Source organism: Rhea pennata, chromosome 4, assembly GCF_028389875.1.
Source record: "Rhea pennata isolate bPtePen1 chromosome 4, bPtePen1.pri, whole genome shotgun sequence".
Lineage (NCBI taxonomy): Eukaryota > Metazoa > Chordata > Aves > Rheiformes > Rheidae > Rhea > Rhea pennata.
Genome location: NC_084666.1, coordinates 703,841 through 726,895, shown reverse-complemented (window position 1 = coordinate 726,895; position 23,055 = coordinate 703,841). Strand labels below are relative to the sequence as shown.

The 23,055-nt window shown below is 70.2% G+C and overlaps 2 protein-coding genes across 5 annotated transcripts; one reads left to right on the top strand and one right to left on the bottom strand.

Annotated features, from left to right (window-relative positions):
* The first annotated feature begins 143 nt into the window (after positions 1-143).
* HSPA12B (heat shock protein family A (Hsp70) member 12B) lies at positions 144-8,618 on the top strand. 4 transcript variants are annotated; one of them, XM_062574867.1, is made up of 13 exons: positions 144-356; positions 1,205-1,326; positions 1,607-1,683; positions 2,458-2,582; positions 2,691-2,877; positions 2,991-3,095; positions 3,163-3,279; positions 3,951-4,122; positions 4,398-4,484; positions 4,935-5,039; positions 7,110-7,368; positions 7,450-7,553; positions 7,701-8,618. In XM_062574867.1, exons 2-13 carry the CDS (start codon positions 1,284-1,286, stop codon positions 8,342-8,344), a joined length of 2,025 nt encoding a protein of 674 aa, XP_062430851.1. In that variant the 5' UTR covers positions 144-356; positions 1,205-1,283; the 3' UTR covers positions 8,345-8,618. The 4 variants fall into 4 exon arrangements, with proteins under 4 accessions (XP_062430851.1, XP_062430850.1, XP_062430849.1 ...); XM_062574866.1 differs by having other exon boundaries at positions 1,172-1,326; XM_062574865.1 differs by lacking the exon at positions 144-356 and having other exon boundaries at positions 428-1,326; positions 2,775-2,877.
* On the bottom strand, positions 8,549-23,003 carry ADISSP (adipose secreted signaling protein). The gene is made up of 6 exons (XM_062574868.1): positions 22,944-23,003; positions 19,640-19,754; positions 15,828-15,970; positions 12,751-12,889; positions 10,550-10,672; positions 8,549-9,558 (listed from the first exon to the last, which is right to left on the bottom strand). The coding sequence occupies exons 2-6, from the start codon at positions 19,656-19,658 to the stop codon at positions 9,458-9,460; spliced, it is 525 nt and encodes a 174-aa protein (XP_062430852.1). The 5' UTR covers positions 19,659-19,754; positions 22,944-23,003; the 3' UTR covers positions 8,549-9,457.
* Positions 23,004-23,055: the final 52 nt, after the last annotated feature.

Genomic DNA, 23,055 nt, shown 5'->3' with positions numbered 1-23,055 from the left:
GCGCCCCGCTCGCCCGGCGAGGCGGAGGACGGGGCAGCCGCCGCCGCGGGGCCGGCGGCCGCCTGGCCCTGCCTCCTCCCCGCTCCCACCTCCGCAGCTGGAATTGCAATTTGAAGCGCTGCCGGGGCTGGGCCGGGCCGCGGGAGTGGGAGGAAGGCGCTCGGGGAAGCCAGAGGAAGCCGGAGAGGTGGGCGGCCGGCACGGCACGGCACGGCACGGCACGGCACGGCACGGTGTAGCACGGCACAGCACGGCGCGGGAGCCGCGGCATCGGCCAGCCAGCAGCAGGCAGGAGCCGGCGGCGGGCGCTGCAGCGGGCCGGGGCGGCCTCGCAGCCGCTCGGGGCCCCGAGGCGGGTGAGGCACCGGCGGGGCCGTCGCAGCGGGGCCGGGACCTGCCTGCGTCCCCCCCCAGCGTGGGGTGACCATCCTGGGGGTGCATCTCGGAGAAGGGGGGTGCCCGGACGCCTGGGCCCTGGCCCTGGCCCAGGGCAGGGGGGTGGTCAGGACGGCAGGGCCCCTTCCCGGCCGCTGAGCCCGCTGCCGGAGGTGCCGGCGGGGAGGCCAAGCGTTTCCCCGCGAGCGGCGGCCGAGCCGCCCGGCAGCTTTCCCGGAGCATCCGGGGGCTTCCCAGCGCCGCAGATGCTTTTGCTCCACCGGCAACAGGCAGGCGAGGGCTTCCCCCCCCCCCCAATCCCTGCGCAGCGGGAGCCGGAGCCCGGCGGAGCCTCCCCCCGTGCTGCGGGGAGATGCCACCCGCCCCGGCCTCTCTGCCTTGCCCCCGGCTCGTTTCCTCTGCCCCGTTTCCGTGAGCCCCTGCCGAAGCAGAAATAGTAGAAAGCCCTCAAAAATGCTGCTCCGTGCACAATTTGCAGGGAGCTGCCGGGAGCGGAGCCGCAGGGCGGGGGAGCCGCCGGCTCCGGGGCGGGAGTGACGCTGCTCCGGGGCGGGAGCACCGTGGCGGGAGTGATGCTGCTCCGGGGTGGGAGCACTGCAGCTCCGGGGCGGGAGCACCGCGGCTCCAGGGTGGGAGCACCGTGGCTCCGGGGCGGGAGTGACGCTGCTCCGGGGCGGGAGCACCGCGGCTCCGGGGTGGGCGGCTTGGCTGCCCGCATGGGGAGCCATGCTGCAACCCACCCCCCCGTTCCCCAAACCTGCCCCAAAACCCCAAGCCACGCGCGTGGCCTGGGGTGCACCCTTTGCAGTTGCACCTTTCGGGTGCCCTCGGGCGACGCCGGCCCCACGCCTGCTCCTCCTCCCCGCGGCCGGGACAGCGCGGCGGGGATGGCGACGCTCCCGGAGCCCGGCGCGCGGAGCCTCCACGTAGGTAAGGCAGCGCGGGGCGGCGGCCGCGCTCCGGGCCCCTTTCCCGGCCCCACAGGCCGACCCCTCGGCGCAGCCGAGGCCCCCGGCGCGGGAGCCGCCTCCATCCCCCCCTCGCCGGCAGCGAAGCCCCTCTAAGGAGCCGCCGGCCGGCGCTGGCCCGTAACCAGAACCGGCTGCCGGAGCCGGCGCGCGGAGCGGAGCGGCCCGAGGGCCGGGAGCGGCGCCGGAGCGGGGCCGCCGGCGGCTCCCCGGCCCCGCTCACGCCGCTGCCGCCTCCGCAGGTGCCGCGGGGCCGCCCGGCTCGCCGGGGACGGGCCGCAGCTGCAGCATCGCCCCGCTGACGCCCACGCAGCCCCCGGTAAGAGCCCGCCGGCGCCCGCCCTCGCCCCCCTGCACCCCTTCGCTGTAGCTTTTGCTGAATTGGTGGGTTTTCTCTTTCCAAAGCCCCCGGTGCGCCCTTAGCGCGGCGCAGCAGCGGGCAGAAAGCAGCCCGAGGAAATGAGTTTGACTCTCTGCGAAGGCGCCGGCCGGGCTCGCCGGCCGCGCCGCGCCGTTGCGCTCGGCTTGCTCGTACCTGCGCGAGGAGCGCGTAAAGCGCGTTTCGCCCCGCGGTCCGTTACCTGACCACGCGTATTTTCGAGACAGCCAGCTCATCCGTGCTAACAACGGTCTCTTTCCGAGGCGAGCTAACGTGCTCATCGTATCGGGGGGGGCATTAAAAAGTTAATGAGGGCTTTTAGCTTTGTGCGTCTGCACCGCGTCCCCGGGGAGGCGGCGAGCGCGGCGGCGCCGGTGGCTCCCGGCGCTGCCCGAAGCGCTGCCGCGACGTGGCACGGGCGCCGCGGCCTCCTGCCTGGGGCTTTTGCAAGAGGAGAAACTACCCAGCGTCACGAAACCGCAGCAAATAATTTCGGCAGGGCCGGCAGCGGGCGCGCGAGCACCCTGGCGCGCGAGCGGCTGCAGCGCGCCGCCGCCGGGCCTTAACCGCGTTTCGGCAGGGACGCGCCCCAGCGCTTGCAGGCCCGGAGCAGGGAGGAAATTACCCCCTCGGCGGGCTGGGGCGTTCTCCCCCCTGGCTCCGTGTTGCGGGGGCCCCGCAGCGGGGCGCCTCACGCCCCGGCTCGCCTTGCAGAGGAGCGAGGCCCGGGCGCCCGGCGCCACCGCCTTCGCCGCGGTGGTGGCCGTCGACTTGGGCACCGCGGGCAGCGGCTACGCCTTCGCCCTCCGCAGCGCGCCCGAGGCCGTCCACGCGATGAGGTGAGGGGGGGCCGGCCGGCGGCGAGCCTTCCCCCCCGTCCCCCCCGGTGCCGGCGGGGCAGCGCGCGCGGCGCCGGGCGCTCAGCCGCCTCCGGCCGCTCGTGGCAGGAGCTGGGACGGGGCCGACCCCGGTGTTGCCCACCACAAGACGCCCTCGAGCCTCCTGCTGACGCCGGACGGCGCCTTCCACAGCTTCGGCTACGCCGCCCGGGACCACTACCATGGGCTGCCCCCCGAGGAAGCCCGCGGCTGGCTCTACTTCGAGAAGTTCAAGATGCAGATGCAGAGCAGCGGCGTGAGTCCGCGGTGCCGCCCCGGCGCCGGGGCGGGTGGGCGGGGGGGGGCGCAAAGCCCGGCGAGAGCGGCGGCCCGCGGCGCCCGATCCCCGCCGCTGCTCTCCCCGGGCAGGAGCTCAGCGCGCGGACGGAGCTGGAAGCCGCCAACGGGCAGAAGGTGCCGGCGCTGGAGGTGCTGGCGCACGCGCTCCGCTTCTTCCAGCAGCGTGCCGTGCAGGTAAGGGCCCCGCGCCGCAGCCCCCACCCGGCCCGGCGCCGCGGCCCACCGGCGCCTCGCCCCGCAGGAGCTCCGGGAGCAGTGCCCGGCGCTGCCGGAGCAGGGGGCCGTCCGCTGGGTCCTCACCGTGCCCGCCGTCTGGAAGCCGCCGGCCAAGCAGCTCATGCGGGAGGCTGCCTACAGGGTGAGTCCAGGCGTGCCGCGCAGCGCCACGCCGCACCGTGCCGTGCCGTGCCATGCCACACCGTGCTGTGCCATGCCATGCCGTGCCGTGCCACACTGTGGTGTGCCATGCCATGCCGTGCCACGCCGCACTGCGCCGTGCCGCGCCGGGGGAGCCTGCCCGAGGTGGGGGATCCGCTCCCCGGGGCGCCCTCCGCAGCCGGCAGCTCCCCGGGAAGTGCCATTAGCCGCAGCCAGGGCAGCACAGCCAGGGTGACTCCGGCCCCTCCGACAGCACAGCATCAGGATCCAGCCAGGATCCCCTGTGATCCCACTAGGATCCTGTGCAATCCCCCCCCAGGATCCCATGGGGTCCCACCAGAATCCCGTGCAATCCCCACCAGGATCCCGTGTGACCATAGATCCCAACCAGGATCCTGTGTGCTCCAGCCAGGATCCCATGCAACTTAACCAGTATCCCCTGCAATCGCACCAGGATCCCATGCGATCCCACCAGGGTCTCCTGCTATCTGACCAGGATCCCATACGATCCGACCAGGATCCTGTGTGATCCCACCAGGATCCCATGCGATCCCACCAGGCAGGAGCGGGCCACAGAGCCCGGGCACGGGAAAGCGGCCGGGAGGCCGAAGCGCCGCCGGCGCGCAGGAGGTGACGCCTCTGCCCCGGCAGGCCGGGCTGGCGTCCCCGGAGAGCCCGGAGCAGCTGCTCATCGCGCTGGAGCCCGAAGCGGCCGCCGTCTACTGCCGCATGCTGCGGCTGCACCAGCTCCTGGAGCTGAGCTGCCAGCGCCCGGCCAACGGGCCGGCGCCGGAGCGCCCCGTCGACTCCAGCTTCCGGCAGGGTGAGCGGCCGCGTCCCCGCGCCCGGGGCCCGATTGCCGCCCCGGCTGCGGGCAGGCAGCAGCGGTTCTCCCGGGAAGCGCCGGAGCGCGTTCTCCTCCGCCCGGCACGTCCCGCGGGATCCCCGGGCAGCGCGGCCAGCCGAGCCGGCTCGCTCCTCTTCCTCGCCGGCGGCACCAAGCGCCCCGGCTGCACGGGAGCCCGGGTGCACCGGGCCCTTGCAAGGTTGCCACCGTCCCCCGCCGGTGCGAGATCTCAGTGGCCTCTCCTCCGGCAGCCCGGGAGCAGCTCCGGCGCTCCCGCCACAGCCGCACTTTCCTGGTGGAGCCGGGCGTCGGAGAGCTCTGGGCCGAGATGCAGGCAGGTGAGCTCCGGTGGCCGTGCCACCAACCGCTGTGCCACCTATGGCCATGGTGGCGGGGGTGGCCATGGTGGTGGTGGTGGTGGCCATGACCATGACAGTGGTCATGGCCATGGTGGTGGTAGCGGTGGCTGTGACCATGGTGGTGGCCATGGCCGTGGTGGTGGCCGTGACCGTGGCCATGGCCATGCCCATGGCCATGGTGGTGGTGGCCGTGACCATGGTGGCGGCCATGGCCATGGTGGTGGCCATGACCGTGGCGGTGGCTGTGGCCATAGCCATGGTGGTGGTGGTGGTGGCCATGGTGGTGGTGATGGCCATGGCCATGGCGGTGGCCGTGACCGTGGCGGTGGCCATGGCAGTGGCCTTGGTGGTGGCCATGGCGGTGCTGCCCCCTTCCCCCCGGCACCTCGGTGTTCCCCCACCCCAGCCCCCCACCGTCCTCGTCCCCAGGTGACCGCTACATCGTGGCCGACTGCGGCGGTGGCACGGTGGACCTCACGGTGCACCAGATCGAGAAGCCCCAGGGGACGCTCAAGGAGCTGTACAAAGCCTCAGGTGGGCTGGGACCCCCTCAAGACACCCCCTGGGACACACCCCAGGGCCCCCCCACAGATCGCCCCTGCACCCCCGACTGTGTCCCCCCCCGCATGCCCGTGCCCCCCCCCACAGTGCCCGTGACCCCTCGCGTGCTCGTGACCCCCCCCCACACGCTTCCCATATCCCCCCCCCACGGTTCCCATGTCCCCCCCACGGTGCCTGTGACCCCCCCCCACGGTTGCCGTGCCCCCCCGTGTGCCCGTGACCCCCACGGTTCCCGTATCCCCCCAAAAGTGCCCGTGTCCCCCCCCCACGGTTCCCGTATCCCCCCCACGGTGCCCGTGACCCCCCCACACGGTGCCTGTATCCCCCCCGCGGTTGCACGGTTGCTGTGCCCCCCCCGCGTGCCCGTGACCCCCCCACGGTTCCCATATCTGCCCCACGGTGCCCGTGACCCCCCCACGGTGCCCGTGATCCCCCCACGGTTGCCGTGCCCCCCCCCGCGTGCTCGTGTCCTTGTCTCTTGTCGCCTGGCGCCACCTGGCGGCCGCGCGGGGGGAGGCAGGAGGGAAACGGCCCTCGGAGATGGGGGGGGCGGAGGGTGCCGGGGGGAGGGAACCGGGGGGGGCAGATGGGGCAGGGGGGTGCAGGGGGGATGGGGAGGTGCAGGAAAATGGGGGTGTGGGGGGGCTGCAGGGGGACGAGGGTGCCGGGGAGTGCAGGTGGGGGGGGGGGGTACCAGGGGGTGGGCGCAGGTGGGACGGCGGTCCCGGGGGGGGGGGTGCAGGTGGTAGGAGAGGTACCGAGGGGGTGCAGATGGAACAAGGGGTCCCGGGGGTTGCAGGTGGGATGGGGGTCCCGGGGGGCTGCAGGTGGGAGGGGGGATCCCGGGGGAGTGCAGGTGGGAGGAGGGGTACCGAGGGGGTGCAGGTGGAACAAGGGGTCCAGGGGGTGTGCAGGTGGGACGGGGGTCCTGGGGGGATGTGGGTGGGATGGAGGTGCCATGGGGGGTGCAGGTGGGATGGGGGTCCTGGGGGGATGTGGGTCGGATGGAGGTGCCATGGGGGGTGCAGGTGGGATGGGGGTCCCGGGAGGTTGCCATTAGGATAGGGGTCCCAGGGGGGTGCAGTTGGGACGGGGGTCCCGGGGGGATGTGGGTGGGATGGAGGTGCCATGGGGGGTGCAGGTGGGATGGGGGTCCCGGGAGGTTGCCATTAGGATAGGGGTCCCAGGGGGGTGCAGGTGGGACGGGGGTCCCGGGGGGATGTGGGTGGGATGGAGGTGCCATGGGGGTTCAGGTGGGATGGGGGTCCCGGGGGGTTGCCATTAGGATAGGGGTCCCAGGGGGGTGCCGGTGGGATGGAGGTGCCCTGGGGGTTCAGGTGGGATGGGGGTTCAGGGGGGTGCCATTTGGATGGGGGTCCCCGGGGGGATGTGGGTGGGATGGAGGTGCCATGGGGGGTGCAGGTGGGATGAAGGTCCCGGGGGGGGGGGGTGCAGGTGCGAGGGGGGGTCCTGGAGGGGTGCAGATGGAACAATGGGTCCCGGGGCAGGTGCAGGTGGGACGGTGGTCCCGGGGGGGGGTGCAGGTGGGACGGGGGTCCCGGGGGGGGCAGGTGGGATGGAGGTGCCATGGGAGTGCAGGTGGGATGGAGGTCCCGGGGGATGTGGGTGGGATGGAGGTGCCATAGGGGGTGCAGGCGGGATGGGGGGGTCCCAGGGGGTGCAGGTGGCATGGGGATCCCAGGGGGATGTGGGTGGGATGGAGGTGCCATAGGGGGTGCAGGTGGGACGGGGGGGTCCCAGGGGGTGCAGGTGGCATGGGGATCCCAGGGGGATGTGGGTGGGATGGAGGTGCCATAGGGGGTGCAGGTGGGACGGGGGGGTCCCAGGGGGTGCAGGTGGCATGGGGATCCCAGGGGGATGTGGGTGGGATGGAGGTGCCATGGGGGTTCAGGTGGGATGGGGGTCCCGGGGGGTTGCCATTAGGATAGGGGTCCCCGGGGGGGTGCCGTTTGGATGGGGGTCCTGGGGGGGGTGCAGGTGGGGGCGGGGGGGGCTGACGCCGCCGCCGCCGCCGCCGCCCAGGGGGGCCCTGCGGGGCCGTGGGGGTGGACCTGGCCTTCGAGCGGCTGCTGTGCCGCATCTTCGGGGAGGATTTCATCGGCGCCTTCAAGGCCAGGCGCCCGGCGGCCTGGGTGGACCTGGGCATCGCCTTCGAGGCCGGCAAGCGCGCGGCGGCGCCCGCCCGCCCCGCGCCCCTCAGCGTCTCCCTGCCCTTCTCCTTCGTGGACTTCCACCGCGAGCACCGCGGCCGCGGCGTGGAGACGGCCCTCGAGAAGAGCGAGTGAGCGGGGGCCGGGGGGGGGGGGGGGGCGAGGAGGAGCGGGGCGGGGAGGAAGGCCGAGCCTCACCCGCCGCCCCGCAGCGTGAACTTCGTCAAGTGGTCGTCGCAGGGGCTGCTGCGGCTCTCGCCGGAGGCCGTGAGCGAGCTCTTCCAGCCCACCATCAGCCAGATCATCGAGCACGTGGGTAGGTGCCCGCGGCCGCCGGTGCCGCCGCCGCTGCACCGCTGCAGCCCCCGGCGCCGCTGCAGCCCCCGGCGCCGCGCCGCGCCGACGGCCCCGCGCCGCGCTGACGGCCCCGCGCCGCGCTGACGGCCCCGCGCCGCGTCGCCAGGCGAGCTGCTGCGCCGGCCCGAGCTGCGGGGCGTCAAGCTGCTGTTCCTGGTGGGCGGCTTCGCCGAGTCGGCGCTGCTGCGGCGCGCCGCGCGAGCCGCCTGGGGCGCCGCCTGCCGCGTCGCCGTGCCCCGGGACGCGGCGCTCGCCGTCCTCAAGGGCGCCGTGCTCTTCGGCCTCGACCCCGCCGTCGTCCGCGTCCGCCGCTCGCCGCTCGCCTACGGCGTCGGGGTGCTCAACAAGTTCGTGGAAGGGAAGCACCCGCCGGAGAAGCTGCTGGTGAAGGAGGGCAGGAGCTGGTGCACGGACGTCTTCGAGAAGTTCGTCTCCGTGGACCAGTCCGTGGCGCTGGGCGAGGTGGTGCAGAGGAGCTACTGCCCGGCCCGCGCGGGCCAGCGCCAGACCGTCATCAACATCTACTGCTGCGCCACCGACGACGCCGTCTACATCACCGACCCCGGCGTGCGCAAGTGCGGCACCGTCACCCTGGAGCTGGACGAGGCGGCCGAGGCCGGCGGCGCCGAGCGCAGCCGCCGCGAGATCCGCGCCAGCATGCAGTTCGGCGACACGGAGATCAAGGTCACCGCGGTGGATGTCCGGACCTCCAAGACGGTCCGGGCCACCATCGATTTCCTCTCCGACTGAGCCGCCGGGCTGCGGGGACCGGGGCGGCGGCCACGTCGGCTCCGCGCCGGCCCGGACGGGGCGGGCGCTCCCCCGGCGAGCGGGGCGCTCCCGCCGGGCTCAACGCCGGCAAACGGCACTCGGGCACGTTTCCAGCTGAAGTTTATTGCTTTCCTTTATAGACTTTTGTAATTAAAAAAAAATACACATAGACACACACACATGTATATATATATATCTATATATTTATATATATATATATATAGGCACATAAAATCCTCTGTTGCTTTCCAAACTGAACCACTTTGCCTGGTCCTTGTACCACATCTTAAAAAAAAAAAAAACAAAAAACAAAAACAAAACAGAAAAAGCAAAACCCGGAATAGCTCGAGACTATGTTTGAGACACGACAGCTTGGAGCGGGGCGCTCGGAGGTGGCACCCCGACCCCGGCGCCGAGCTTACGCGGCAAAACCGGCCCCACGGGCTGGGCTCTGCTCCCGGCGGGACCGCGCAGCCGCTGCAACCGCGCAGCCTGGCGCAGTGGCTCCGGGGGGTGCACGGGGGGGGGATCCAGGGGGAAAACCCGGGGGTGCACAGGGAGATTCAGGGGGTGCACGGGGGAAGCAAGGAGGTGCACAGGGGGACTGCGGGGTGCACGGGCTCCGGGAGCAGCCCTCGAGCCCCCCCACGCCTCTTTGGGAGAACGAAAAAGCTGAAAGCAGCAGCGGCAGTGGCGGCGGCAGCGGGGCGAGCGGGAGCCTCGTCCCCCCGCCTCGTGCAGGCCCCCGCGCGGGACGCTCCCGCGGTTTGGGAGCCTTTTCCCGCGCCCGGCCCGCGCCGGCGGGGGGAAGGCGGCTCGGCCGGGCGCCCCGCGGGCTCGGCTCTCCTCGCGCGCCGGGAGCCGGCTCCTTCGCCAACCCGCCCCGCGCGGCCCTCGGGGAGGAAGAGGAGGCGAGCGGCAGAAGCGCGGCGCCCAGACCGCGCCGTGAGCTCCGCGGTGGCCACGGAGGGACAGCGCCGGGGATCCCGCCAGCGCTGGGGGGCTCGGGTCTTGTCTTTTCTCTTTTTTCCTTTTTTTTAAATTAAGCTCCAAGCTCGGGCGGGAGGAAGGCCGGGGGAGGCGCGGCGGGGGCTAGTCGAAGCCGTGCCAGTCGCTCTGCTCCGAGTCGTACTCCAGCTCGGCGCCAATGCAGCGCACGCCGTCCAGGAGCATCGGCGTGCCGTGGTGCCGGTCTGCGGGACAGGAGCGGCCCGGTGGGGACAGGGACAGCGCCCGGGCGCCCCTGCCCTGCGGTGCCCCACGCCTCGAGGGCCCAGCAGGAGAAGCTCCGGGGGGGGCAATCGAGCTGCAGGTGCAGCCAGGGGGACAGAGACGTCCCTAAGCCGCGGTGGGCTGCAGCTGCAAAGGGGACGCTGGGTGGTGACACCGGTCCGGCTGCAAACGGGACACCGGATTGGGACGCCAGGCGGGGATGTGGCAGGGGACACGCTGGGACGCCCACGGCAGGGGACAGGCTGGGGCTAAAACCGACCCGCGCGGGAGAAACCGCTGCTCATCTCCCCGGCACCGGCTGCTTCGGAGGAGCCAGCTGAGGAACGAGTTGTGCGCAAGAAGCAGAGGAGGGGAATGGCATTATTCAATGCTGTTCTAATTAACAACCTCAAATTAGGCAGTGAGAAAAGAAAAAAAAAAAAAAAAAACTGAAGGAATGCTTAAAGCTCCCGTGGGCGCAGGATCCCGCTTCCCGGCCCCGCAGCGCTGCTGGAGCCGCGGGGCCAGAGAGCAGCGCCCTGGGAGACGCAAAGAGCGAGGGGGCCACAAGCCCGGGCTCGGGAGCGGGTTCCCAGCGGAGGACGCCGGCACCGGGGAGCGACGAAGCCGGGGCGGGTGCGGAGCTCCGGCGGCTCACGCCACGGGGACGAGGAGGGGCTGGAAATGCGGGGGTCCCCAGCCATCGCCCCGGAGGCTCCCGCCAGCATCCCGGGGCGGAGGAGCCCCGGGGCTGCTCGGGCAGAGGCGCCAGGGCTGCGGTCGCGGGGACGGCTCTGCGCGGCCCCGGCCGGCGGCGGAGAGGGCGCCGGGGCCACCAGCCCCCGGGCCACCGACGCAGAGGGACCCTCGGGCGCCTTTCCCCAGCCTCCGCCCCACACTCGGTCCCGAGGACGCCGCCGCACGGGCGAGACGTTTGGGCACAGAGAGACCGGCGGGAGCCGCGGGACCTACCCATGACGCGGGCCTGGACCACGACCTTGACGCAGGCGCCGTCCTGGGTCTCGCTGGAGAGCGTCACCTCCTCCCGGAGGACGCCCTCCTTGTGCGCCGTGTACTCGCACTTCACGCTGAGGCCTGGACGGGGCAGAGAGGGGCGCTGGGAGCCGGGCCGGGGCCGAGGGCTGCCGCCCCCCGGCGCAGAGAGGGTCCCTCCCAGCCCCTCCGTCTCACGAACCGCGAAAAAGAGCGCGGCAGAGAAAAGCAGCGGCTGCACCGCGACGAAGGCGGGAGGCGGCGGCGGCGCACGCGGCAGTGGGACGCACGGACGGCGAGGTCGCAGAGCCCGGGGACGCGTCCCGGCTGCCCCCCACCGCCTCCCCCATTTGCAGCTTGGGGCAGAGCTGCCCAGAGCCCGGGGGCAGCACCCGAGGGTGCCGCTGCAGCCTGCGCAGGGGCTGCTTGGGCCCGGCTCTGCCGTCAGCCGGCGCCTGCATCGCTCCGGGAACAGCAAAACCACCGCCGAGACCAGCGGCCCCACCACGGCAGCGGGGGCCGGCCGCACCGCACGGCCCCGCTCTGTCTCCCGCGGCGGCCGCCTAGCCAGAGCCGGCAAAAAGACGCAGCCGTCAGAGCTGGGGGATGCAATTGCCTTCAATTCCAGAGGAAAAAAAAAAAAAAAAAAAGAGCAATATAAAGGAGAGGCGGAAAAACAAATCGCTCTGGCCTCCCAGCTGAAGGCAGGTGTTAGTCAAAGCTTGGCGGCACGGGGACGGGCGCTCGCCGTGAGCAAGCGCCGCACGTGGCTCAGCCGCCGGAGCAGCGCTCGCGTACACGTGCGGGCTGGGGAAGTTTCAACAGAAGTACCCAAAAAAATAAAAAATCTGCTGAGCGTGAATTTGCAGCGTGAAGCTCAGGCTCCCCGCGCATTCACAACAGCGGCGCCAGCTCCGAGATTCACCCGCAGGGCTCGGAAACACCGACCTGGGCAAGGGGGGAACAGGAGCGACACAGAAGCAGGAGGATGAAGAGGGAATGGGTGTGGGAACGGCTCCTCGACGCCCCACGGCGGGCGACGTGCAGCCCTCCCAGCGCCTCGCGACGGCAGGAAGGGCAGGGGCTGCCCCACGGGCCTCAGGGCCCCGGGCTCGGAGGTGCTCGGGCACCAAGAGCGAGCGACGACGCACCGAGGCTTCCTTGGGCCCACGGTCGCCCCACGGCAAACTGTGCGCGTGGAAACCCCAACGCACACGCAAAAAAAACAGGGCACGTGCTCCCGCTGCTCCGCTCCCGCCTGGTCCTCGCGCGCTGCCCGCTCCGATCCGCGCCGGGGAGGCGGCGCAAGGAGCTCGGTGCTGCGCACCGGACCACGCTGGGGCGACGGACGCGGCTTTTCCCCTCCAACCCTCGAGGGAAACCGGGCTCAGCCCGGGCCTGTGCCCAGAGCCGGGACACGCTGCCCCCGCATCCATCAGAGCCGGCGCCAGGGCCGGGGTGCCTCACACAGCCCCAAGGAGACGGGCTGGAAGCGGAGCAGGATAGATCCCAGCCGTGCAGCACCGGGGAGTCCCACGCCAGCTGGCAAAGCTCCCTGCTCCAGCAGCGAGCCGGACCCACGCACCCGGAGCGCTTCCCCACGTGTCGCTGACTGCCGGCGAGTACGAGGGAGCTTTACACAGAATTTCTTCCCAGATTTGGGCCAGAAAGCACCCAAGCTGCAAAGGGAAGAGGGAGGCGTGGGAAGAGCCCGACCCTGCTGCCCAGAGCGCCGTGGGGAGCGTTTATCCCCTGCGGGGGGATGAGAGCCCCCACCACCACCCGAGGCTCCCGCGATCCCCCTCCGGGGACGCCCGAGCCCCCCGCCTGCCGCTGCCGGGCCCAGAGTCGCCGGGAGGGCTCCGACCCTCGCCCCGCCGGAGCCCGCAACGTCCCAAACGCCAGCGACGGGCACGGGAGAGCGACGCGGGCTGCCAGCCGGCACGGCAGGCAAGGAGCACCCGGAGCGAGCCTTTGCGCGCAAGCACCGCGTTCCGGCTGCGGGGTGTCTCCCCCTCCTCCGGGACGGGCGAACTCGCCGCGAGCCTGGGCACAGAGGACGTCTCGGTTCGGGGGTCCGGCCCCGGCACGCACCCGCGGGGAAACCGGAGCCCCGGGAGGGTCGGCGGCTGCAGCCCCCCGGGGCCAGCGGACGCGGCGCGCGGATGGGGACCCCTTACCTTCGGACACGGGGGTGATGCCGATGACTTTCAGGTTGAGGTTGGGAAGGGGGACGGCACAGACGTCCTTCCCCAGCCGCTGCACCGGGGGCAGGAGAAAGGTGATTTCGTACTTGTGCAAGATCTTCAGGAACCCCACCTGCGAGGGGGCGGAGGGAGAAACACTCAGCGGGCGACGGCCGGGCACGGCCACGCGCCCCGGGCACCATCGGGGCAAGGCTGGCGGGGCAGCGTGGGGAAGGGCTGCTTCACTGAAAGGAAACAGAAAAACAGAATGAGAACATCTATTTTCACTGTACAAACAAGCGACAAAAATAACAAGTTCTAGGCAAAGCGCTGTTGGTAACAATCCGTCAGCATTTTGGGAGCAGGAGAGCAATTTTCCCAGGTTAATCGGAGAAACATTCAGCTGCCGTTTCTGGTCCCCAAAAGCCCAGGCGCTTGCGGGAGCGGGTCTAGAGACGGCGTTCGTTCGGCCCCGCGACGAAGAGCAGAGCCCTGCAAGGGCACGGGGCTCCCGGCACGCAGCGCTCCGTGCCGGCACGCGGGGAGCGAGGGCTGAAGGTCACCGGCACCCAGCTCGGCCCCGGAGCACCTCTATCACCTGAGCCAGGCAGAAAAAAAAAAAGCATTAATCCCTCCTGTCCCCTGCCAAGGAAACAACACTGGCATTTACGCTGCGGACCGTAACACCTGCCAAGTCCCCACGTCCTCCTGCCAAAGGGCTTTGCAGCCGGTGACCCCGTCGCTCCACGTGCACAGGGCAACGCAGCAAAGGGAAACAGATAGCTGCTGCACGCAGACACCAAGAGCCAACACGCTCCCTGTACTTACACATATATACGTATATATTTGTGTGTGTGTGTATACAAAAAATGCAAGCCACGTGCTTTGCACACAGTGTTCCTCCCCGCGAGCAGGTCCAGGACTCCACTGCAATACAGAAGCCGACGCAAAGCGACAACAAAGCAGCCCAGCTTTGGGGATTTTTAGGTCAGTGAAAGATCTATGGAGATTGGCCCAAAAAAGTTTTGCTTTTTTTTTTTTTTTTTCAATCCACATCAGAGAGGACGCGGAGCTCTCCCCCCGCCTCTGCCAGCGGAGGGGCTGCGCCGCAGGGTCCGCACGCCCGGGGCCGTCCCCGCGCGGCGCCGCTCGAGCAGCGGCTCCCGCCAGCGCGCCGCTCTCCGCGGGACGAGAGGCCGCGCAAGAAAACGCGACCCGCCGGCGCCGCTTCTCCGCCGGCGGCGTTACGCGCGGCCGCAGCCAGGTCCGCGGCTCGTCCCGCTCTGCCTCCGGCGCCGGCCTGGAGCGGCCGAGGCGCCGGCCGCGCCGCGTGCCGGTCCCGGGGACGCCGCGTTCTGCGGGCTCAGAAAATAACAAGTCAGCAATCGCGAAGCGACTCACAGCAGTTTTCAGGGCGATAATCCATCATCCGTCCCACGCAAATAACTGACTCAGAGCTCAGAAGGCAACTGCAGACCGCTCTGCTTCGCTCCGCACCGCAGGGAACCGGCGATTTGCGTGCAAAAGGCTCGTTGCGCCTTTCCCAAAGGCCGGTGCAGGAGGCGGCAGGCGGCCACGTCCCGGGGGATGCAGCAGCTCCCGCCTCCGTGCCGGAGGCTCCAGGAGGACACACAGCCCGCAGCACGGGCACGCGAACCGGCCAGTTGCGACTCTGCTCGGGCGTCAGACCTCGCTGTCGTGGCACCAGTTTCAAGCCAAGGCCTGGCTCCCACCAAAACTCACCAGCCTCCGGTGCCAAAATCTCTCCCTCTGCATTCGGGGCTCAGCGCCAGTGTGTCCAGCGAGAGACAGTGATTCCCTGCGGCCCCCAGGGAGCCCGCGGATGCTCCCATCGGCTGGCCGAGCCTCAACCGTGCCTGGCAGCCGGAGGCGCCGCCCCGGGACGGCGGCACGCGCTCGGCTCCACCACCTCCTGCGGGACGCAGGGGGAAATCACGGCCAAATGCAAAGTGCTGTTAAATACAAATCACTGTCCCCATCACCTCCGCCAGACTCCAGGCTGGCTTGGGAGCCGCTATCAAATCCAAGCCGACATTAAAACCCTCCTGAGATCACAGGGAGGAATTTCAGCTGATTCAATGCATCTATTATTCACAGCCATCCCTGAGCGTGATTCTGGGAAGAGCTGTCACAAGCCCACGTACGTTCCCATTAATTCCAGACTCGAGGTTTCCTTGGGCACCGAGCACAGATAAGTCACGGGACTCCAGTCTGCAAACAGCCCCCGTTTGCAACGTATCTTGCAAAACCAAAGCTCTGGAGCTGGCTGCTCGCCCTCCCGTGCTGCCGCCGCTCTCCGTAGGTTGGCTGCTGTCCTGAGATGGCCCATACCGAGCCCTGGGGTGACCCGGCCCCGTGGTGGCCCTGGCTCGCCCTGCTCCAGGCCGGCACAGCGCCGCCGGGACAGGGAATGGTTTCGGTTTGGGGGTGTCCATGCAAACAGCCCCTCTCTGCCGCCTCGGGATACCCAGCGGAGCAAAGCTCCATCCTTGTCCCGCAGACAGGGAAACCGAGGCACGGGCAGCGGAGCAGCCAGGCTCCTGAGGGATTCCCAGCTCTCCGGACGTGCTGGTTGGAGAACTGCTCCGAGTTCCTCCGCAGCCATGAGCAGTTATCCCACTGCGCAGAGACCACGGCACAGCTCCGGGCTGAGCAGAGGCAGCCGGGACAGTCTGAAAGAGCAACTTCCAAGAGGGCCAAGGCAAACTCTTCCCATGATTTCCAACACTTTAACCATTAAATGCAGCCAAGTTCCCACAGCGAACACCCAGCTCAGGAGCAGGGACACCCGCTTCCGCCAAATCTTCCTTTACGTGTGATTTGAAAACAACCAGGAGCGGCCAACTTCGGGCCAGGGCAGGAGAGTTTTGCTCCTAGTGGTGGAAACAGATTTTTTGCTTGACAAGGAGGGGAATAAAATAGGGAAAAGCATCTCAAACAGCGCCTGGCGGGAAGAGGGACGTTGGGCTGCGGCAGGGAGACAACAAGGCGCGACGGCACGGCCGATTCCACCGCCCCGTCCGCCGGCTCCGCGGCGGCCCCGCTCTCACCTTCACGAGGAAGTTGCCGTCCTTCTCCTGGGTGACCATGACCGCCGAGTCGTGGAGCTTCTCGTCGAAGCGCACGTGGCCGGGGGCCCCCTCGGCGGGCTGGCTGGGGGCGAAGCGCACGCCGCCCGCCTTCGCCTTGGCGCCTGCGTGGGGACGAGAGGGGACAGAGGCCGCCGTCACTGCGCCGCCCCGGGTGCCCGGGACCGAGGGGCAGCGGCCCCGGGAGGGCAGGCGCCCGCCGGGCACGCGACGCTCCCCGCGGCGAAGCCTTCCGACGGCGAGTGGGGCTGCAGCCGCGCCGGCCCCAGCAGCGGCAGGAGGGGCCCGCGCGCCCCGGCCGACCGAACTTGCAACAAAACCGCGGCGGGTTTCCAAAGAGAAACAATTTCTCCTCCTTCCTTTCCTGACATTTCCCAAGGAACTCTCACCTCCAGCTTATCCGCGTGCCGGCTGCAAGCGTCCCCTCCTTCAGCCGCCCCGGGCGCGATCCCTGGGAAGGGTTCGCTTTGCGCCGGCGGCCGGGGGTCCCCGGCCGTGCTGCGCCCGATGCCGAACTCGGAGCAGGCGCCAGGCAAAAGCCACGGGTGCCCTGGGCTCCGAGGGGGGCCCGGCCCAGGGCAGCGCAGGGAACGGCACCAGCCTAAGGGATCCCCCGGCCGCATTTCCGCGCTTGCCGAGCTCAAACGCTTTGGAGGCCGGAGCCAGCGGAGGGCATCCGCGTGCTCTGCTCCGCGTTATTCCCGCCGGCGAGAGGCCCCGGGAAAGGGGCTGCACCGCGGCGGCCCCGGGCCGGCGCAAGGCGCTTGGCCCCAACCCCTTCGCACTCAGCCCCGCGGCTGCGCGGCCGAGATCCCCCCGCGCCGGGGTCGCAACGCCCGCGTTTCGCCGCTGCTTGGAGGCGCCGGGCCGAAAGGCTCGCGGCCAGAGACGGTCGGCGCTGCGCAGGGGCCGCGCAAGCCCCCCGCGTCGGCGGCCCGCGGCGCCGGCCGCCCGGGGCTCGGTGAAGCCCCCGGCCGCTGGAAGGGGGGACGCAGCACGTCTGTCTGCTTTCAAAGGCACGAACTGATCAAAAAGGGGCCTGACGGACGGGCAGACGGGTGGCAGCTCTCTGGGCCCCTATTTCTGCGTCTCCTTCTCGCCACTGCTGGAGAAGAGGATGCCAGGGCGGGAGAGCGGCGGCTGAGACGCTCCGGGGACCCCGGCAGGCGCGGCGTTGGGAGCCGGACCCCCGGGGCCGAGCGGCAGGCACCTCCCGCCCGCCCGGCCAGGGCAAACCCGCTCGCCAGCCACGCCGAGCGCATCCATCTGGCAGCGTGCGCGGAGCAGATTGCTGCGTCCTTAAAGAAAAGGCTCTTTGTGCCTCAGCAGGCTTCTCTGAATTACTGAAATGCAACAGGATTAATAACTCGGCATTGTTCAGCCTGAGCAGCTTGGCAAAACCCGCTGCGCTGCGCGGAGGAATAAAAAACACAAAAAATAATAAACAAATAAAAGGATCAAACGCTTGCAGGGCAACATGACCATGTGCAGTTCAGGAGCCGCCTCGCCGAGTGCTCGGAAACGGGAAGGGAATGGTGCCATCCCCAGCTGGGGATGGGCAGGATGCATCGCTGGGGGCTGGATACTGCTCTCTAGATGTTGGGCTGCGAGATGGGTCGAGCCAGAGAGACCCAGACTGATCCCGTGCGAATCCCAAATGCCAGCAGGGAAATGCAAAAGTTGCAGCCCGAGGGTTTGTGCTGTGCAGCCCCTTGGCTGCCGCCGGCTCCGGCGTCGGAGGAGCCGAGCCCTCTGGTCCACCAGGAGCCCGGCAAGGAAAACCCCACAAGTCGCGTCTGTCGCTGGAGGCAGCGCAGCCGATGCCTGGCCTGGAGCCAGGAGAGCCGAACCGCAGGGTCCGCGCTGGCCGAGCCGTCGCCAACCACGCAGCTCTTGCTGCTCCCCAAAGACGGACGGACAGAGGGTGTAACCAAGCTTCCTCCCTCCGTCCATCCGCCCCAGCGCTGCACCCCCGCCCGGAGCTGACCCCCCCCCCGAAAGCCTGCCGGGATGAGAGGCGATAGTGAGGAAGCAAACGCCGCCCGGGGACGGCTCCGAGCCCTGCCCGCGCCCGCCGACCTCGGGAGCGCGTTTCGCTGCCGGCCGCCTCCGGCCTCGCTCCGGTAGGGACGTTCCCCATCCGCCGCGAGTGCTTCCAGGAGGGGACGGTCCCAGCGCCGCCGCAACCGCTCAGCAGAGCCCGGATAACCGGCCCGGGCACCTCCGGCGGCCCCGGCTGGGGCGAGCACGCACCCGCCGCGCGCAGTGCCAGCAGGGCGGGTGCCCGGCCGTGCAAGAACAACCCCGGTGAGTCAGCCGGCAAAGAAATCAGATTCGGGATGAAATTCAATTGCGCATCTTCCACACATCCAAGCGGCAAGGGAGAGGCGAATGGCAGGGAGAGTCGTTAACGCCGGTGGCTGCGGGGAGCAGCCCGGGGCCCGCAGCAGCGCATCTCACCCTCGGCGCTGCAGGAGGGTCCTCGAGACCCAGGAGACCCGGCGCAGCCGGCGCTCCGCACAGCCAGGTCTGGATCCCACGCTCTGCCCTGCTCCGTAACGCCCGTGCCGCGGGCTCCCGGAGCGGGAGGGGAGTCGCTCCGTGGCACGCAGGGTGCCCCGCGGCAGCACGGGGCGAGAGGGACAGCAAAGGGCTCTACACCCAGCCAACCTAGCAATGAAGCACCCTGCAAGGCCGCGCACGTGGCCCCGGGCTCCGGCCCCCGGCCCCACGGCAAGGACGGAGCAGGCCCGAAACACCCCCCGGGAGCCCTGCACAGCAGCTCTCCTCGGGAAAGGGAACTTGGTCGGAAGCTGGGAAGGGGCCAGACGCCACAGGCACATGTCCAGGAACGATCCCAAACTGTGAACAAAATGTCACCTTCGTGGCCACCAGCCCCGGCGCTCGCGGGGCCAGAGAGCTGCAGGGCCCCCGGCGCGCTCCCCCAAGGTGCCCTCAGACAGGACGAGCCCTGCGGCACGGGAAACGAGGCGGCCCAGGGCACCCGCTCTGTCCTTGGGATACCTACCAAGGGCCCGGAGCCAGCTCCGGTGCCGGGGAAGCCTCAGCCGACCGCTGCAAACAGGGCAGCGAGCGGGGCCAGCCAGGGGACCCGGCCCCGGCAAGGATGGCTCGCTCGGGGCGCTCACCCGCAGCTGGCTCGCCTGGCTACCAGCCAGCGGCAACAGCCCAGCCAGCCACCTGGACAAATCTTTAATGCGGGAGGAAAAAGGCTCTGGGGGCTCAGAAGGCCCCTGGGGACGACAGGGGAGCCACAACGGAGCCATCCCACGACCCCGCTCGTTCACCACGGGGAAGGAGAGGCGGACGGGGGAGAAAGCGAGGCGCCGGCGGCGGCGTGGAGGAGACGGAGCTGGCGCCCAGCAGGAGCACAAAGAGCCGCCGCCGCTCTTTGTCTGGGCGGCTCCGCGGGGCGGGACGCTGGGCGCTCCCGCACCCGCCGCGGCCTTTCCAGGTCCCTCGCAGCACCGTCCCGCACGCGCGGCTCCCGGCGAGCCCGGGGCCGAGCCGCGGGAGCCGGCCGCAGCGGCTCTGCCCGCCGCAGCGGCTCTGCCCGCCGCAGCCCCCGCGCTCGCCGTGCCGGGGCGCGGGGCTCTGCCGGACGCCGAGGGGCTTCGGCGCGGGAGGAACATCAAACTTTGAGATTCGCAGCTGGCTCGCGGGGAAGGCAGCCCCGTGCCGACAGCCGGCTCTCCGCGGAGGGCGCGGGCGGGTTCAGCAGGCAGGAGAGGGGAGCGGCGCCGGGAACTCACCCTTGCCAGCCGTAGCCATGTAGCCCCGAAGCGGTCGTCCTCGCGCCAGGCTTCACGGGCAGCAGCCGAAGGCCATGCTCCGAGGCGCAGCAGCAGGTCCCCGTCCACGCCGGAGCTGCGGAGGGAGGGACGCGGTTAGACTTTGGGCAGCTCGTCAGGGAAAGTCAGGCTGCGGCTGGGGAGGGCTGCTGCTGCCTCCAGCCGGCTCCGGGAATCCGCCTCCTCCGGGTCCTAGGGCCCGGCCGGGCGGCGCGGATACGGCACGGCGCGGCGGGGCCGCGGGAGCTCGTGCTGCCCCGGGGGCGCGGGAGCTGCGCTTCGGCTGAAGAAAGCCCCTTTCCGAGCTTTAACCCCAGCTTACCGCTGCCGCCACGAGCCCAGGTAGGGCAGGAGCAACCCGCGGGACAGGCGGTTCCTCTTCCTGCCGGGCCACAAGCTCACGGCGTGACTCGGGTCACCTCCGGCCGAGGCACCCGCAGCGCGGCCGCGTGGCTGCTCAGCGCCACCGGGCACACAGTGCTCCGTGCCTCAGTTTCCCCATGCTCGCGCTGCAGGCTGCAACAGCCGCAGCCTCGGGAGAAACAAATCCCCCTCTAGCCCAGCATTTACCTAACACTTGTCTTTTCACCCCAAAACACTGCCACCACCACTTGCCTGGTCTTTTCCTAACCCTTCCTGGTCGGAAGGGCACGCGTGCACCAGCGAGCATCACCGCGTGGGAGTCTGGGGACGGCTGGCACGGCTCTTGGCGAACTTGCCCCAGCCTTAATTGCGCAGGCCTCGTCACAGCCCGGCGACAGACGCCCGCATGGGCCACGTCGGGGCCAGCCCTCCTCGCAGGGGCATCTCGGAGCAAGTCCCCTCCCAGCGCCCCGCCATCCCCAGAGCCCCAGGCTGCAGCGCAAGCCCGAGGCGAGAGCGGCTGAGGCTGGGGATTGCTTTAAGCCAGCTTCGATTGTATTTGGGGGGGGGGGGGCCTGCACGCCTCCATTTGCAGCCGGACGAGGGCCCGCCGCAGCCCTCCGCCCCAAAACCATCCCAGCGGCAGCCCGGGGCACGGCAGCATCGTCCCCCGGCACCTCGCAGGCTCGAAGCCACCCTGGGGGCGGCGCAGCCGGCAGCGCTCCAGCGGCGATCTGCCCGGGACGGAAACCTGGCACCCGAGATATCCTCCATCCTTATCGCGTTTATGATCTGCCGGCTGCCAGAAGCAGCGCAGGGTTTACTCAAAGCCTATCCATTTTGCTAAGCGTTTCTTAAATTCCACAGAGTGTTTAAGAGACTTCTTTAGCAAGGCGTCCAGCTAACATATAAAAAGCGAAGGGCAGAGCAAGCCGGTCCCAGCGGCCCCGCTGCTGCTGCTCTTGGAGGACGTCGGTGCCAGGAGCGGGCTCCAGCGCCCGGTTCCAGCCCGGGCACAAGGCACGGAGAGGCGCCGGGGCAGAGCTGAGCCGGCCCCCCAGGCGCGGGGGGTTTGACCGGGGTTTAGGGGATTTGCAGGATGGAGCCAGATCACGGCAAGAAGGAAGGAAACGGGTGGCGAGGAGGAGTCACGCGGGAGGAAGGTGCCACAGAGCAGGAAACGGTCATCAAGCAGCTCCGGACCGAGCCAAAACCCACCAGCGGTGCAAACGGGGCGCAGTCCCGATCCCCCCCCACCCCATCGCTGCTCCGGCTCGTGGGGAGCCACCCCTGGACCCACAGCCGGGGTCCAGCAGTCCTGGCCGCCCCCAACCAAGCGCCACTGCCGCCTAACCAGCTTAAGCCCATCCGTAAACCCGTGGGGTGGGATTTTGGCTCCCGGGAAGCCCGCGCTCCCGAAAACGGGCAGTGGTGGGGGTCATCCCCCCGCTCCGCCCCCCACGCGGCCCCACGGGTGCTTCGTCAGCGGCACGGCCGGGCCCAAGGCAGACGAGCCCAAGCGCTAAGTGCATCTCCTCCGCTCCGGTTTAATGGCTCGCTCCTAATGGACCGGGCTCCGTAAATAACTGTAATTGCCCGTGATTAATCGCCGAGCGCAGAGACGAGCGGCCAAGACGCGGCGCAAACCCGCTCGTGTCGGCGAACGTCCCCCCGGGGCTCCCGCGAGCCGCCGGCCCGAGCGGCGCCGGGCAGGAGCGGCTCGCGGCCAGACGCCCGGCCCGGCCGAGCGCGGCCTCGGCCCGGGAAGCGCAGCCCAGGAGGGGGAAAGCACGGGAAGGGGCCGTTTCGCCAACTTGGAAGAAAAGCTCGGAGCGTGGAAATGCTCCCGAGGGTGCTGCAGAGCGGGGAGCAAAGACGAGCTGGGCACCAGGGACCGGCATGAACCGCAGCGCGGCGACCCCCGTCCCGTCGGGGCGGCCGGCAACAACCGTCCCGGCGCCAGCCGTGCCGGGACCCGGCTGGGGCTCAGCGCCGGGTGCATTACGGCGCTGGCGCGGCTATCCCGGCACCTCGCCCCCGGCCGGGCGTCTGCCCCGCGCCCTCCTCTTCCTCGCCGCGGGCACCAGCGTCTCCAGGCCGAGCGCCTGCCCTCCGCGCGGGGGGCGGCCGGGGGACCGCGGGCCGAAGCGGCAGGGCCGGGGCTGGAGGCGGGCGGGATGCCGTGCGGCCCCCCCCCCCGTCATTTCGCATATTCAGGTATTCAGATGCGGGCACCCGCCCCACGCAGGCCGGGTGCGCACACGCTCCCCCCCCCAGCGATGCTGGGCCACGGCTAGGGGCAATAAACCTGGGGGGGGGGCAGCACAGGGGCAATAAGCTGGTGGGGGTGGGGGCAATAAACCTTGAGGAAGGTGGGGGGGGGGGGTGCAGTAAATCCAGGCTGGGAGGTGAGAAGGGGACACCAATACCCCCAACTTGAGGAGGGGGAAGCAATAACTTGGGGGGGTAATAACCCCATGAGGGGAAGGGGGAGTAAGGTGGGGGGAGGACGGTAACAACCTCAGACCACAGCGCAGGATGGGGGCAGGGGCAGTGACTCAGGGTGGGGGGGGGAGAATAACCCCCGGAGGGGGGCAATAACCCCAACCCAAAGTGGGGGGCAGTGACTCCGCGGGGGGGGGGGAGGCTTTTACCCCAGATAGATGTGGGGGTGGCAGTAACCCCACAGAGCAGGGGACACTAAACCCAGCCCGGTGTGTGTGTGTTGGGGGGAGGGGACACTAACCCCACGGGGGGGGGGGCACTAACCCCGCGGGGGGGGGAGGGGGCACTAACCCCATCCCGAAGGGGGGGGGGGCAGTCACCCCATGGGGGTGGGGGCAGTCACCCCGCGGAGGGGTGGGGGGGGTCCCGCCGCGGCCGCGGCCGCCCCCGCACTCACCGGCCCGGCGCGGCCCCGCGCTCTCCCCGGCGCCGCCGCGCTGCCCGCGCCCCAGGCGCCCGCTGCCGGGACACGCCCCCGAGCCTGCCCATTGGCTCGCGCGTCGCTTAAG

Bases quoted from the DNA above. Each gene is read 5' to 3' on its own strand.
- ADISSP (XM_062574868.1), bottom strand. The intron at 12,890-15,827 runs GTGAGAGCGGGG...GCCCCCTCGCAG, and splicing joins ACGGCAACTTCCTCGTGAAG to GTGGGGTTCCTGAAGATCTT. The intron at 9,559-10,549 runs GTAGGTCCCGCG...CCTGTCCCGCAG, and splicing joins GGTCCAGGCCCGCGTCATGG to ACCGGCACCACGGCACGCCG.
- HSPA12B (XM_062574864.1), top strand. From the start codon at position 969: ATGCTGCTCCGGGGTGGGAGCACTGCAGCTCCGGGGCGGGAGCACCGC. The intron at 5,040-7,109 runs GTGGGCTGGGAC...GCCGCCGCCCAG, and splicing joins GGAGCTGTACAAAGCCTCAG to GGGGGCCCTGCGGGGCCGTG. The intron at 7,554-7,700 runs GTAGGTGCCCGC...CCGCGTCGCCAG, and splicing joins CCAGATCATCGAGCACGTGG to GCGAGCTGCTGCGCCGGCCC.